Below are 12,670 nucleotides of genomic sequence, written 5' to 3'. Positions count from 1 at the left end.
CCAAAGGGAACCGTGAGTGGCCGTTATAAGCCAGACCTTTGTCAAATCCTTAATAAACAACAAATCCTTTGTGGTAACAGTATGGGCACCACTGTTATCTCTGGTTCTGGATTAAACAAAAATTGCATAATACAAGGCAACTGAAAGCAAAGTCTTCACTATGAGTTTCCTCTCATTAAGGAGTGGCAAATGGTTCTGAAATGTTTTTCTTCCTGAGAAGGTTTTGGCTGATGATGTTATTGCAGTACCCTACCTGAGATGACACACTGTACAGAGGAGCATTGGGACATCATGGTTAGCCAAGGACCAAGAGAGAATACTGTCTTAGAAGCTGGTCTAAGGGAGTAGAGGTTTATTTTTGTATGAGATGTCATCCTCCTTTGTTTGGGGCTAGAAGAACCTAAAATCAGTAACAGAATCTTGCTAGGAGTTGGGAAAGAGGAATTATGGAAGCCAAAGCAGAGAAAAGACAGGTAGAAACCCACTGTCCTGGTTTTCTAGTATACAGCCTGAAATCACTCGGGCTATGAGGACTCTTGGGAGCTCTGAGAGATGGTAAAAGACTGATTTGTTTTTGGTTTACGGTTGGCTTGGTATTGCAAAAGGGCCGGGTGGCTTGTCTGATGGCTTCAGTGCAATGTGCAAAGGCATCAGAGGAGTGACAACTGGCAACACTGTTGTTGGAGGCTTTCAAGTGGTAAACTGAATATGCTTAATATTCCTTCGACCTTGGGAATGTTGGTTGCAGTGTTAATCTAAGCATATTGAAAGCAAGTGTCGTACAGATTTTAATGAAGCTTCACAACACGCCTGCAAGCTGTAATGGTCAGTGTTATTGCACTCACTTTGGGGGAGAGAAAGTTGAGATCTTCCATCTCGCTGCTGTAGTCATTGATTTCTCCTGCACTCACTAATGGTCTGCTTCCAGTTATCTGCAAGGAGGAGACTGCTAAATCAAGAGCCCCAATGCAAATCCTGAAAACATTAATCTGCTGATTTCTTTCAGTCTTTTATTATCAGTGTTCATGTGCAGGACAAAATCCGTTCTGTTTCAACTATTGAATCTTTCCCTGACTCTCCCAACTGCTTGTTGGCGTTGCTTTGCTTTCCCACTGATTTCTTTGAAGGTTTTTTTTTTGGTGCTATCAATTTTCATCCTTCTCAGTCCCACAGTCTTGCAGGAATGTTCTGCATTACCATTCTGCATACATATTCAAAGTTTATCCAATGCAGCCATCTATTCTGTGGAATGAATCTTCAGGTTCAGATTACTTTTCAGACCTCTTCAATGACAATGAAATCTTTCCAGTCTCCTGTGCACCGTTCCCTGTGGCCAACACTACTTTGGGTCACTGGTTTTTCAGCCAGTGTGTTTGACAAAGCCACAGATTTCTCATTTATTTATTAGTATTATAAATGAGTGGGTGAGATGGTTTTACTGGAAGGATTTTAACCACCTCAGGCAGGACTGAAAATGGTGTAGAGCCTGACTCTATCTGCAGGAAGGCACGTGGTGTGCCAGACCCCTTGTGGCTCCTACACCATGCCAGAGGCTTGGAGGCTTGTGGATTTTTGTATAAGGTTGGCACCTCACTATTAGGACTCCTTCAAAATGAGGGCTATAGAAAAAGAATGCAGGTGTTATTTTCCTCCATAGTCAGGAGGAAATTCTCTGGATAAAGTTTTGCATTGCACGAACATGGAAGCATTGAACATGGAAGCATGTTCAAAAGATTTGCTTTGTTTGCTGACAGTAACTCAATACCTTCCCAGAAAATTTCTGATGAAAATACTTTTCTCTTACTAATCCATTGTTACAATAATTACAAGCTCTGGATCGATAGCAGGAAATATAGATTTGGAAGTGTTACTTCAGGTCTTCAGCCACAAATTGATCTGCTTGTCAAACCATAAATAAGTGCTGTATCAACACATATTTCAGAGATAGGAGAGCATTCTGAAGTGTAATAGCAATGGACTGAAGGAAGGAGAACAATAATTTGTCTTATGCAAGTGTATTAACTCTTTACAGCCCTAATCTACACAGTCTTGCTGTTACGTGCATTTTGTACTCAGGTGTTACATCAGTAATTTCTGAGTATTGATCCACCTGGCTCCAGTAACATGCAGGATTATCTCTGGGTAAGAATGATACTTGCTTCAATTAGAAGGAATCAACAGTATTACACATGATCCCAAACAAATCTTTTATAATTGGCAAGTATTCCAGTGTTTGTTTAGCAGATGCTCTAATCCAAGTCAGTTCTTGAGCAAAAGCAATATCAGAAAAATAGAGTCAGCACCAGAAGACCTCTGTATCATGTAAGTTTTTTTTTTTTAATTTCCTTGGATGATTGTTACAACTCCATATAATGACTAAATCATAAAGACCCGCTCCAAGGAACATACAGGAAAGGACCCTAGAAATTCTGGAATTATTTGGAGAAAGAAGCAGGTGTTAGAAGTGAATAGGCTAGGTATTTTTTTCCCAAAAGCTAAGACGTCTGGTACTGGGAGATCCATTTTCTTCTTAATGGGAAGCTGCTGTTCTCTTTGGCTGCTCTGAGTCTTTCATGTTTCCCTTGCCCGTGCCGAGATGAAGACTTTTGACTGTATGTGAGCAGTAAGAGGAGATGAGGAGTTCCTTTGAAGTAAACCTCTCTCACCAGCCTCTCTAAGATCTTGAATAGAAATTGCCAGCTGAGCAGTCAGTTTCTTCTGTTTTTCCTGCCTGAAATTACTTCCACGTTTAACGATTTATTAGTATGAAGGTGAAGGTAGGTCTGAGCTGCCAGTGAAACTTTATCAGCCAGTTATGATTACCTTGATTATTTAATTACTTTTCCAGCACTAAGAATGGGTATTGCCTCACAGTGGAGAGCCAGAGAAAGCTGCAGGTGTTCGATGGCCGAGTGAGAAGGCTTTTCTCTAGTCTAGCCTATTGTTGATACAGCAACGTTTCCAGCTGTGATGCTTCATTGCTGCCAAGTAGAAGTAAATGGCTGTATAAATCATAGTGATGCTTGTACCATTTGGGTACAACTGATTGCTTGTTGTCTGCAATTGGTAGGTGTGTGCTTATTCTTGTATTTCAAAGTTAGTTAATATTTCTGTAAAAGGAATAGATTTGGAAATTGAAGAATGCACTCTTCTGAAGCGTTTTGTCTTTAAAATCTGGATTTGATTCCTCACCTAACTCACAAGCAGATCTGTTTAAATTATATTTTAATTTTCCAAAGACTTCTGTCACAACTAACAGTCAGTAACAGTCACTGGCCTGAATGATCCAGTAGGCGGTCAGTAACAGTGCAAGTCTGTTTAATTTAGGACAGGAAATGTATACAGCTGCTATACGTGCTGCCTTGGGGCAGAGACTGGAGAAAAGCAGCGATGTCTCTTGATGCTCACGCTTCAACCCTGAAGCCCAGCAGAGTTTTGCTGTGAGTTGAGTTTCTACAAGGATAGTTTCTATATGGGTAAAAAGCAGGCTGATTTGAATGGGAAGTTCTCAGCTACCAGAGAAGGGCAAGGAGAGTAATGGGAAGACTGGAGAGCAGTAGTGTCCTGAGTTTACTGTTCTTGAGTAACTTGTACAAAGCCATTGGTGTGCAGCTGTAAAAGCTTAGAGTGTAAGTTGATAGAGGTAGGGTTGTCAAGTCTTACACTTGATTCCATCAAGCCTCATGAGGAGTGGCTGAGGGAACTGGTATTGTTCTGTCTGGAGGAGGCTCGGGGGAGACCTAATTGCCCTCTGCAACAACCTGACAGGAGGTTGTGGTGAGGTTGAGATAGGCCTCTTCTACCAGGTAGCATCAAGAGAATGAGAGTGAATGGCCTCAAGTTGAATTGGCAGATGTTCAGGCTGGATATTAGAAAGGCTTCTCAGAAAGAGTGGTGAAGTGTTGGAGTAGATTCCATGGGGAGGTAGCAGAGTCACTGCCCCTGGAGGTGTTCAGGAACCATGGAGATGTGGTACTTAAGGATGCGGTTTAGTTTGCAGTCTTTGTGGTTAATGGGCAGTTGGACTAGATGGTCTTAGAGGTCTTTTCCAACTATTATGATTCTATGACTAGCTCTAGAAGATGAAGAAGAGGAAGAATGCATGTTACGTGATGCATTGCGCTGATTTTTTTAATTTTTTTTTCTGGTTAGGAAAACCTCTGTCTTTACAGCTACTTGCTAGCTTGCACCAGGAGTCAAATTATTTTTTGCTGAAGGGAAAATAATAAACATAGGGAAAAAAAATCAGACCTTTTATTATCCTTTTGTCCAAAGCATATGAAGAAGGACCAGAGGTGGAATCCTGGCAGAGCTTCTCGTCCAGCCTCAGCTACAGTTCGGGTGACTGACTTGAGTTGGCGAGGTAACCTAAATCCCAGTCCACTGATTAAAGATGATGGAGAACTACTTATGGATGAATACCTTTCCCCCAGGAAACTGGTGAGTTGATATCCAACTTTTTAATGAAGTAGAAGAAGGAAACTGGCATATAAAGTGCTGTATTAGCTTAACCTTCCAGCAGCCCTTGTGATGATTGCAGATTGTTGCATTGAATATCTGGCAGCTAGGCTTCTGCATAAAATGAATTCTGTCTTAAGGAAATTTATCAAATGCTTGTCCTTTCACCTTGTTTCATATCAAAAATATGGCCAGCATGAATGCTGCTGTCTTTATTGTCAACTTCCTTGAAGCAGCGTGAAGTGCATGGGGTAATGTAATTATAATTTAAAAGAGATCTCATTAAAGCTTTCTGAAGTACCTTGAATCTTAGCATTAGAAAAAGCTTTTTACATGAACCTTTTCTACGGATTGAAAGTATAACTTAAAAAGCTTAACTTTTGTTCTGAATTAGTGAAATCCTCTGTCTTCCTAAGAAGCCAACTAAAATATTCTGCAAGCGTTATAAATACTTCCTCCATTTATCAAAGTGTGAGTTTTCAAAGCACTTTTGAAAGCCGTGTCCCTTTTTGACCAGAGGGAAGCGATTTTTGGCATGCAGCTTCTTGAATGAGAGTAACATGCTGAAATCTCCAGCGAAGGAGATCTTGGTTGTATATTGTGCTATATTTGCTCAATACTAATTAAGAGTAAAATCCCTTGGGAGCTAAGAGCTGGGAAAATAAGCTCACTTATTCCTGCTGGAGGGAAAGAGAGCTAGGAGCAGAAGTTAGAAGGAGGAAGGTGCAGCTTTCTGTGCAACAGAGCTGGGTAGGAGTCTGTGAAAGACAGCTGGGGGCAAGGCTGTGCTTCAGATGCTCCCAGAGAGCAGGACAGTGTTCCACATCCATAATCCCGTGTGCATTCACGTTCTGCAGGGGCCCAGCTCACATCAGACTGCAGGTTTACATGATTTTCTCAATATATGCCAACCACTGTTTTGACTATGCACAGGAGCCTAGGTAGCTACTTGTTCTCAGAATGTCTCTTCCAGTGGTACCCAAGTCTTCTCCTAAGAACACCACTTTCTGCAGAGGGTATATTTTAAACTTTCTGGAAATAAAGTTTGATATGTGGCCTTGTGATCTACCCCATTTACTTTCCTTTGGTTCCTGTCAACTGCTGACAACTTATTAGTCTTTTTTTAAAGCCTGATATGGAGTTTGACCAGAGTAATATGTTTGTGGCCGTCTGTACCCTTTATAAGCCCAATGGGAAGCTCACGTATTAGTCTGATATCTTAGGATATGAAATGAAGCCCATTAGAGCAATCAAAATAGTTGCCCTTTGATTTCAATAAACTCTGAATGAAGCCCCTAGAAAGCTCTTTAGTTGGTATGGTTTTTTCTCTTTCTGAACCTGTTAGTTCATGATTGGTTATAAGCAGAAAGGCAATGCTACCCATATCACAAGAAACTGCATTTCATTGTTTTGTTGTATTTTTTTTTTTATACAGATCAGAAGTTAAATTCTCCAGCAGTTTCAAATTTTTCTTAGTAATGGAAGAAAAGCTTTATAATTCATATAATAAATGAATTCTTGATCTTCATTGACTCTTGCCACTCTTAGGTCATGTGCACTAACATTTGTAAGGAATTCACTCTTTTAAATGGATGCATGCTGTCCTACTAATTTTTCTGGATGCAGTTATCTCCTGGCTCTGGAAGCTGACATTTGTGTTGGCATAGCTGAGATACTTCCTGTTGAGAGGAAAAACTATATGACATTGTCAAGGAAACATTAACAGTGCTTATGGCTTATTTTAATAACATGTCCGATTTATTTATTATTTGACCTTTACACTGATCAAACTGAAATTGCTGCTTCCATGGATTCAGTTCTGCTTTTTGAAACACAAAAATAGGTATACTGTCCAACCACTTCAGTCTGAAGAACAATCACGTGCCTGTTTGTATAGGAACCACATGCCATTGATAACCAAGTGGTCTGAAAGGTTCTTCTGCTTGAATCAACACACTTGCAATGTCTTCTTGCTTGTCTTTTAATAGCTGTGATATTTTAGAAGTTATTAATTGTATTCACTGAAGGGCTCTAAGAAGGAACGAACAGGTTTTTAAAATACAAGCTTATTAAAGTTATACTGTAAAGGTAAGGACATAGGCCCTACTTTTTTTTTTTTTTTTTTTTTTTTTTTTTTTTTGCCTTATTGAACTCCATAGCACAAGAGACAGACAACTACTCCAAAACTCTCCCTTGCTATTCTCTTCCTCTTCACATCAGACTATCACCTTGCTTAAATCTTATGCTTTTTCTCTATGGGCTTTGTGGTTTTCTATGACCTCATTCCAGCATAATGTTCACTTTGAAATCCTTTGTGATTCCATATTCTGCTCAGGTGAATATCATCTTCAGTGTTTTTTTCTTTGCTTTCTAGAATCTCTCCTGCTGTAGTGTCACACTTTGTCCTTCTGCATTTGATTACTCTTCATCTAAGCTACAGGTTGAAAGTGTTTGATGCTAGGGCTGGTATCATTCGCTGGTCTTTTTATTCTTTCCACTAGTATCGATAGCAATTTTCTGTTATGCCCTTTAATCTTCATCTGTATCAATAGGTAGTCTTTGCTTTTTCCATTTTTTACGTGTCCTGTACATGTCCTTACAGCTCTGTTCTTTGGCTTTGCTTGTGTTGTGCTTATGTGTTGTCATATGCTATAGAGTGTTAACATGAACAAATTCTTCCCCATTCTCTCTTTATTCTGAAAACTAGATTTTAATGGGGAATACACAGATTTACCGTTAAATAAGTGGACCTGAAATTCAGAGTCTCACCTTTCTTTAATCCAGTTCTTACTCATTGAGCCCCCCAACACCTCCTGCTTGCATTTTGGAAACAAAACCTCTTTCTGACTTGCACAACAAGCAATAAAATTCACAGAACAAACTCATTTTACAAATGATCTTCCAGACATTGTCGTGTTCTCAAAACTAATCAGTTCCTCAGCTTTTGTTATCACCATGATTTGTATGTGGTCTTCAGAGAAGAAAGGCAACGTTCATCTCATTGCACTGTTTATTGATCCTGCTCCAAGAAATCATGCTTTCTAAACTTGGGAACACGTGTTCGGAAGTGGTGTTTAGTTTTGTTGTAGGGTATGTTTCATATGGTATGCACTTGTTCTCGTGGGGAGAAGAAAATCTTGGAGGGTCCTGGAACAACAGATTGGATTCACACTGAAATGTCTCAATTGCTTCCCTTTTTGCTTGGCAGAAAGTTTTCCTCATGGTTGTGAATTGTATAAATCTGAGAAGAAACTGGAGATAAGGGAGCAGGTGCAAAATCTTGATAATTTGTGATATGTGGAGTCAGGAGATGGGCATAACTGTTTTAATTTGGGTCTTCTGATTCCTTGCCTAGAATTGGGTAACCGTTTATAATGATTTAAAACCAAAGAAGTTCAAAGGGACCTCTGGAGGTCTTCTAGTTCAATCTTCTATTGAAAGCACAGCTAGTTGCTGCATTAGATCAGATTGCTTGAGATGACAGATAGCAGTAAGCATACTGTGAATAGGAAAGTAGTTACAAAGCCTCATTTACTTTCAGAGCTTTCCTTTGATATGTTCTTATCCTAATATTAAAACCTTTACTCCAATGAAAGCTTATATATATCCTGCTACATAAACATCTGATGTTTTATGTTCAAATTTTCATGTCAGGAATATATTTATATGCATGTACTTACACACATATGTATGCCTTTTATTAAAAACAGATTTTCATTTGCATATAGTAACAGCTGCTTAACTAACTTAATAGTCTTGAATTGTGTTTAGTGACACAATGTTGAAATGCAGCCACTTACTCTGCACCTAGTTGTTAGATTAGGAACAGGAATTCATACTGTGGTATATTTTGTATATCTGTGTGTGGGAAATGTAAATCTTTAAGTCTGAAGCAAAAATTGGTGTATTTATGATATTGTGCATATTAATTCAGGAGAGTTGGACCTGAGCTTGTGTTTCTTCCTGTAGGAATGATACAGGCTATTTCTGAGAAATCACCAAACCTCCCACAAGCCCCACATTTCCTTTGAAGCTTATGATAGTAAGAGAGAGCTCTTAGCAGCCTGTAGCATCAGATCCTGGTTAGCAATTGAGAAAGGAAAAGCGTCGGTGCTTTGAATCCCCAGGATGGGTCATCGAGGAGCTGAGCCAGCGATGGCGAGACAAAACTGGGACCTGTGCATGTACAACTGTTAGTGTGACTTGGAGCTTTAGCATGAGAAAAAAGGCATCTTTGCTGAAGTATCCAATTCCATTTAAACTTCAGTCGTTTCTTCACTGTTGTTTTCATACCAGCTGAGAAGATCCCAGTACTTCAAACCTTGTTAATGTTCTTGTAATCTTCTTCTTAGAAAAAATAGGAGTTGTCACACTTGCAGCAGCGTTATTTTCCTGTGCAGGGGGAGATGATTCTTGGGTTGGGAATCTGAAATAAAATCCCCGTGAAAAGCAGTGAACGCATGAATAGACATGAAAATGATATTTGCATACAGGTGTGGTATTAGAAGAAAATAAGCTCACTGCTCAGGAATTCCTGTGCTAGCCAAATTAACCAGCATCAGCAAAATGAGCGCACAGCTGGAAACACTTCTCAGGCAGCTGTGTGCAACATGCTTTTCAGCAACAGCTCTGCTTTTCTTGGAGCATGTGAAAAATCCAGCGAGGAGCTAGAAATCAGTTGTGTGCACCAGCTTTAATTGCACAGATACTATTTCCAATTAAGGAATTCACGGGGAGTTGCAGGTGGGACTCAAACCGGATTTCCCAGTATCCCCAGGTGACTTTCCCAGCATTCCCAGATAGGGAAGCTCTACGAACAGAAAAGCATTGCACTTGCAGTTTTTTATAGAATGCTTGTGGCTTTTCTCTTCTGACTGACAAGAAGCTTTCCAGATGGGCACATGCTCTTCAGTTAGGTGTTGGCCAGACGTTTTGCATGATGGGAGTGCTTTGTGAGCTGTTATGGAGTTGCTTCTTAAACTGCTGGCTAAACTAGCTGCCAATAGTTTTTTGCATGATCTCGTGAAAAAAGTTTTACTCTTTTTCAAAGGAGGTGTAAAAACATAAAATGAACTTTGGCTGTCTTTTTTTTTACTTATCACTAATTCTTCAAGGAATTGTGTTGTGCTTTTCCATAGGAATTTATTCTTCCAAATAAGAAGGTTTAAGATTGTCAGATGACATTCTTGAACATCATGTGCAAGAAAGATTTTGCTGTTTGATTCTTCAGAAAACATCTGCCTCCTCTATCTAACCAGTACCCACCTCAGTGGGTAGGTGGCAGGCAGAATCCTCTCTGGAAACCAGAAGTCAACCTGGAATTATAATTAGCTTTTTCAGGTCATCTTTCTGATGTAAATCTAGCTCTGCATCCAAGAGATCCTTGGTCTCTTTTTGTAAGCTTTACAGCTGTAAACAACAGGAGGAAACCCTAGATGGCACAGCACCTTCATGGCTTAAGCGTTCCTGGGGCACAGGCAGGAGTCCCGTCTCTGGCTGCCAGCACAGCCTTTTGAGTTTTGGGCAGACAGCCATTACTTGACACCACAGTGGCACTCCTGAACTAGGGCAGGAGCTTGTCCTAGAGCTGGCACAACCTTGGAGTGAAGGGCTGCATAGTGCCTTAGCACAGCTTGTCACTCACACGGCGCCAGACGTCCCTCTGTCCAATCTGATCATCCTTGGCAGTGTGTTTCGCTTTGATTTTTTTTTTTTAACAGCCTAACAGCAGTCAAATTCCTTCTGTGTATCCCTCCTTTTAAACTTTGCTGAAGGTTCCTGTGCATTGATATCAAACAGCAATGTAAAAGGAAGGTCCTTATTATCGTCTTATTTTAAATGCTTCCATGTCCTTCCTTTACTCCCTCCTTTCTTGGTGCTAGAATTGTGGTTGTGACTTCTGAGACCCCCTCCGTCTGCACCACTATGCTAGGAAAGGTGCCTGGGGAGTAGGAGTGTCCCAGCTGTTCTCCCTAGGAACCTTCTTCTGCCCTGACCCTTTGCTTGCTAACCAGCTCTCAGCCACACCTGGGCTCCTTGTGCTTCTAGAGCCTTTGTAATGAGCTCATATCCTCATTTTGTGTTACTTTCACATAGTATGATGGCTTTTGCATTCCACAGCCTGTCAGTTTCAAACTTTCGAAGAACTCCATCAGCAGGAAAAAGTGTGCTTTTCCTGGTGATTGTTGGAAAAGTGGCATAGGGAAGTGGGAACTATGAACAGATGGGGTCTGGTGCATTTGTTTAACACATGCTTCAAGCAGCTATCTATAGTTCAAAGAGCCAGAGGTGGCAGTTAACAACCTTATACACTGCTGGGGCCACGACTCTGCTTGTTGCAGCACAAAATGTTGGTGAAATAAGTGGCTCATCTCTCAGCTGGGGGAAGAGAACAAATGGTGGATCTGGAAGAGGAAAAGGAGAACAAAGTCTGGTAGCCCCATATGGGAAGAGAAAGAATAGGGAAATCTAGAAGAGGAAAATATAACCTTGTGTGGCTTTTATTCTTTGATTCTGAAAGAGGAGGACAAGGAGCAGAAGTGCATCTCTTGTGGTCAGAGTAGTGAAAGGAGGCTGTCTGGGATATGGTGAGGGGAAGGATAGTTTGAAGGGAGCAATGGAGAAAGGCAAAGGCTCTGCATGGCGCCAGGGCCTTCTGCTGCTTTACTGATAAAGTGCATGTCCCAAAGGTTATTGTTCTGGAACCACTTTCTATTCAGTCTTTTAATAAAGTGGGCTATTGAGGCTATTTTGACATGGACGAGGGAGGTATTTGTCAGAAGGAGTTGCCTTTCATAACAATGAGATTACATCCAAACCCAGCAATTTGAGTGTGTGGATGTGTGCCAGGATGTCAGCTAGCTCTCATTTCTCACGTGCTCTCATGCTACCTGACAAATAGTGTTGTCTGCTGAAAAGGATGACTGCAAAATACGGACTGTAGTAAAGGACCTTATGTTTACTTGGGGAAGAAAGCCGTCCATAGTAGGCATGCTTGCTGCCTTTGCAGTCTGTGTCTGGGGTTAGAAAGCATACTCCTGGATGCTGCTGAGGTCTGGGGTATTTTTGCCTTAGATCTTTGTTTATCACGCCTTACTGTAAAGGCAAGGAAGGCCAGAAGCTTAAAATCAGTTAAAAGTTCAGATTAACAATAATTTTAAGCACAGTTTCTTTAGGTGATTGGAAAGCAGGTGAAGACTTTGGATAATTCTGTTTCTGAGGAATCTAACTCAAAGCCTTACACAGGGTGTGAGGTTTGTTTTTTTTTTTAAAGAGTGATGCTCAGCTGTTTCATCAACCCTGGTCTTGATACGATGCCCTTGTAAGTTGTCATCTCAGTTCCACTTAGAGTGTTTCGGTCCCTTGTTTGTTAGAGAGTGTAGAGCCATTAGAGTGAATGAAACTGATCAATTGTGAGCAGTATGAATTCTACTTGATGAGTGGGAATGTTGCCACTGCTGTTTTTCCCTACAGAAATGATCTAGATGTTCTTGTGGCTATTCTTCCCCTCAAAAACTCCTATACACAGGTGATCCTACACAAATTCCCTTCTAATGAATCATTTCCCCTATATTAGTGTTAACCTCCAAAGGAAAACAAACTAAAGTGTGTTCTGAGTTTCTAGTTGTAAGAAAACTTATTTCCTACACGTAGATGTCATTGAGTGACTTTGTTCCTTCATGTTAAATAGAGTGGTGAAAGGCAGAGCAAAATCTGCATGAATGTATCAATGCCAATTTCTAGATATTTAAGGAAAGAACCTGTGATAGCTGCTTGTACACACACACACACCCTTGCTTAATACAGTGGTTGACCCCATCACAGAGATTTTGCAGAAATAATGAAAGGTTTTGGAGACCTCCTTTGGCATTGATCAGTTCTTTTCGAAGAAATTTGTAATTCTTGCAATTGGTGTTGTGTGCCTTGAGAAATGCAATCATATTATGATTGTCTTGAGCTGAAATCTTGTTTTCTTTTTGGTAGTTTTGGATTTAAAAGCTAAGCACTGTGTTTTATTGAGTTTTACTGTCTAGCACCTTTTTGATCACTGGTGACACCAAGGGTACAGTTTCTTATCTTCTGAGGATTAGTAAAATATTACACAAATCTTAGTGTGGGCATGTTGTTTAAATGAAGTTAATTGGCATGTAATCTTTTGTTGATTTGCAACTTGAATGTAGTGACCCGCCTTGACTTTGTGAGCACTGTAGAA

At 40.4% G+C, this 12,670-nt stretch overlaps 1 protein-coding gene across 3 annotated transcripts in view; it reads left to right on the top strand.

The window, feature by feature from the left end:
• LRRC56 (leucine rich repeat containing 56) overlaps window positions 1–12,670 on the top strand; it is a 70,968-nt gene that overhangs the window by 26,498 nt on the left and 31,800 nt on the right. For all 3 annotated transcript variants that reach the window (XM_052696207.1, XM_052696205.1, XM_052696206.1), the window contains one exon: window positions 4,276–4,440. In XM_052696207.1, the coding sequence (XP_052552167.1) occupies window positions 4,276–4,440 (165 nt within the window). The remainder of the gene's footprint in view (window positions 1–4,275; window positions 4,441–12,670) is intronic.

Source organism: Tympanuchus pallidicinctus, unplaced genomic scaffold (genome assembly GCF_026119805.1).
Source record: "Tympanuchus pallidicinctus isolate F22 unplaced genomic scaffold, pur_lepc_1.0 scaffold3, whole genome shotgun sequence".
NCBI lineage: Eukaryota > Metazoa > Chordata > Aves > Galliformes > Phasianidae > Tympanuchus > Tympanuchus pallidicinctus.
Note: the sequence above shows the minus strand (reverse complement) of the source record. Positions and strands in the feature narration are given on the sequence as shown.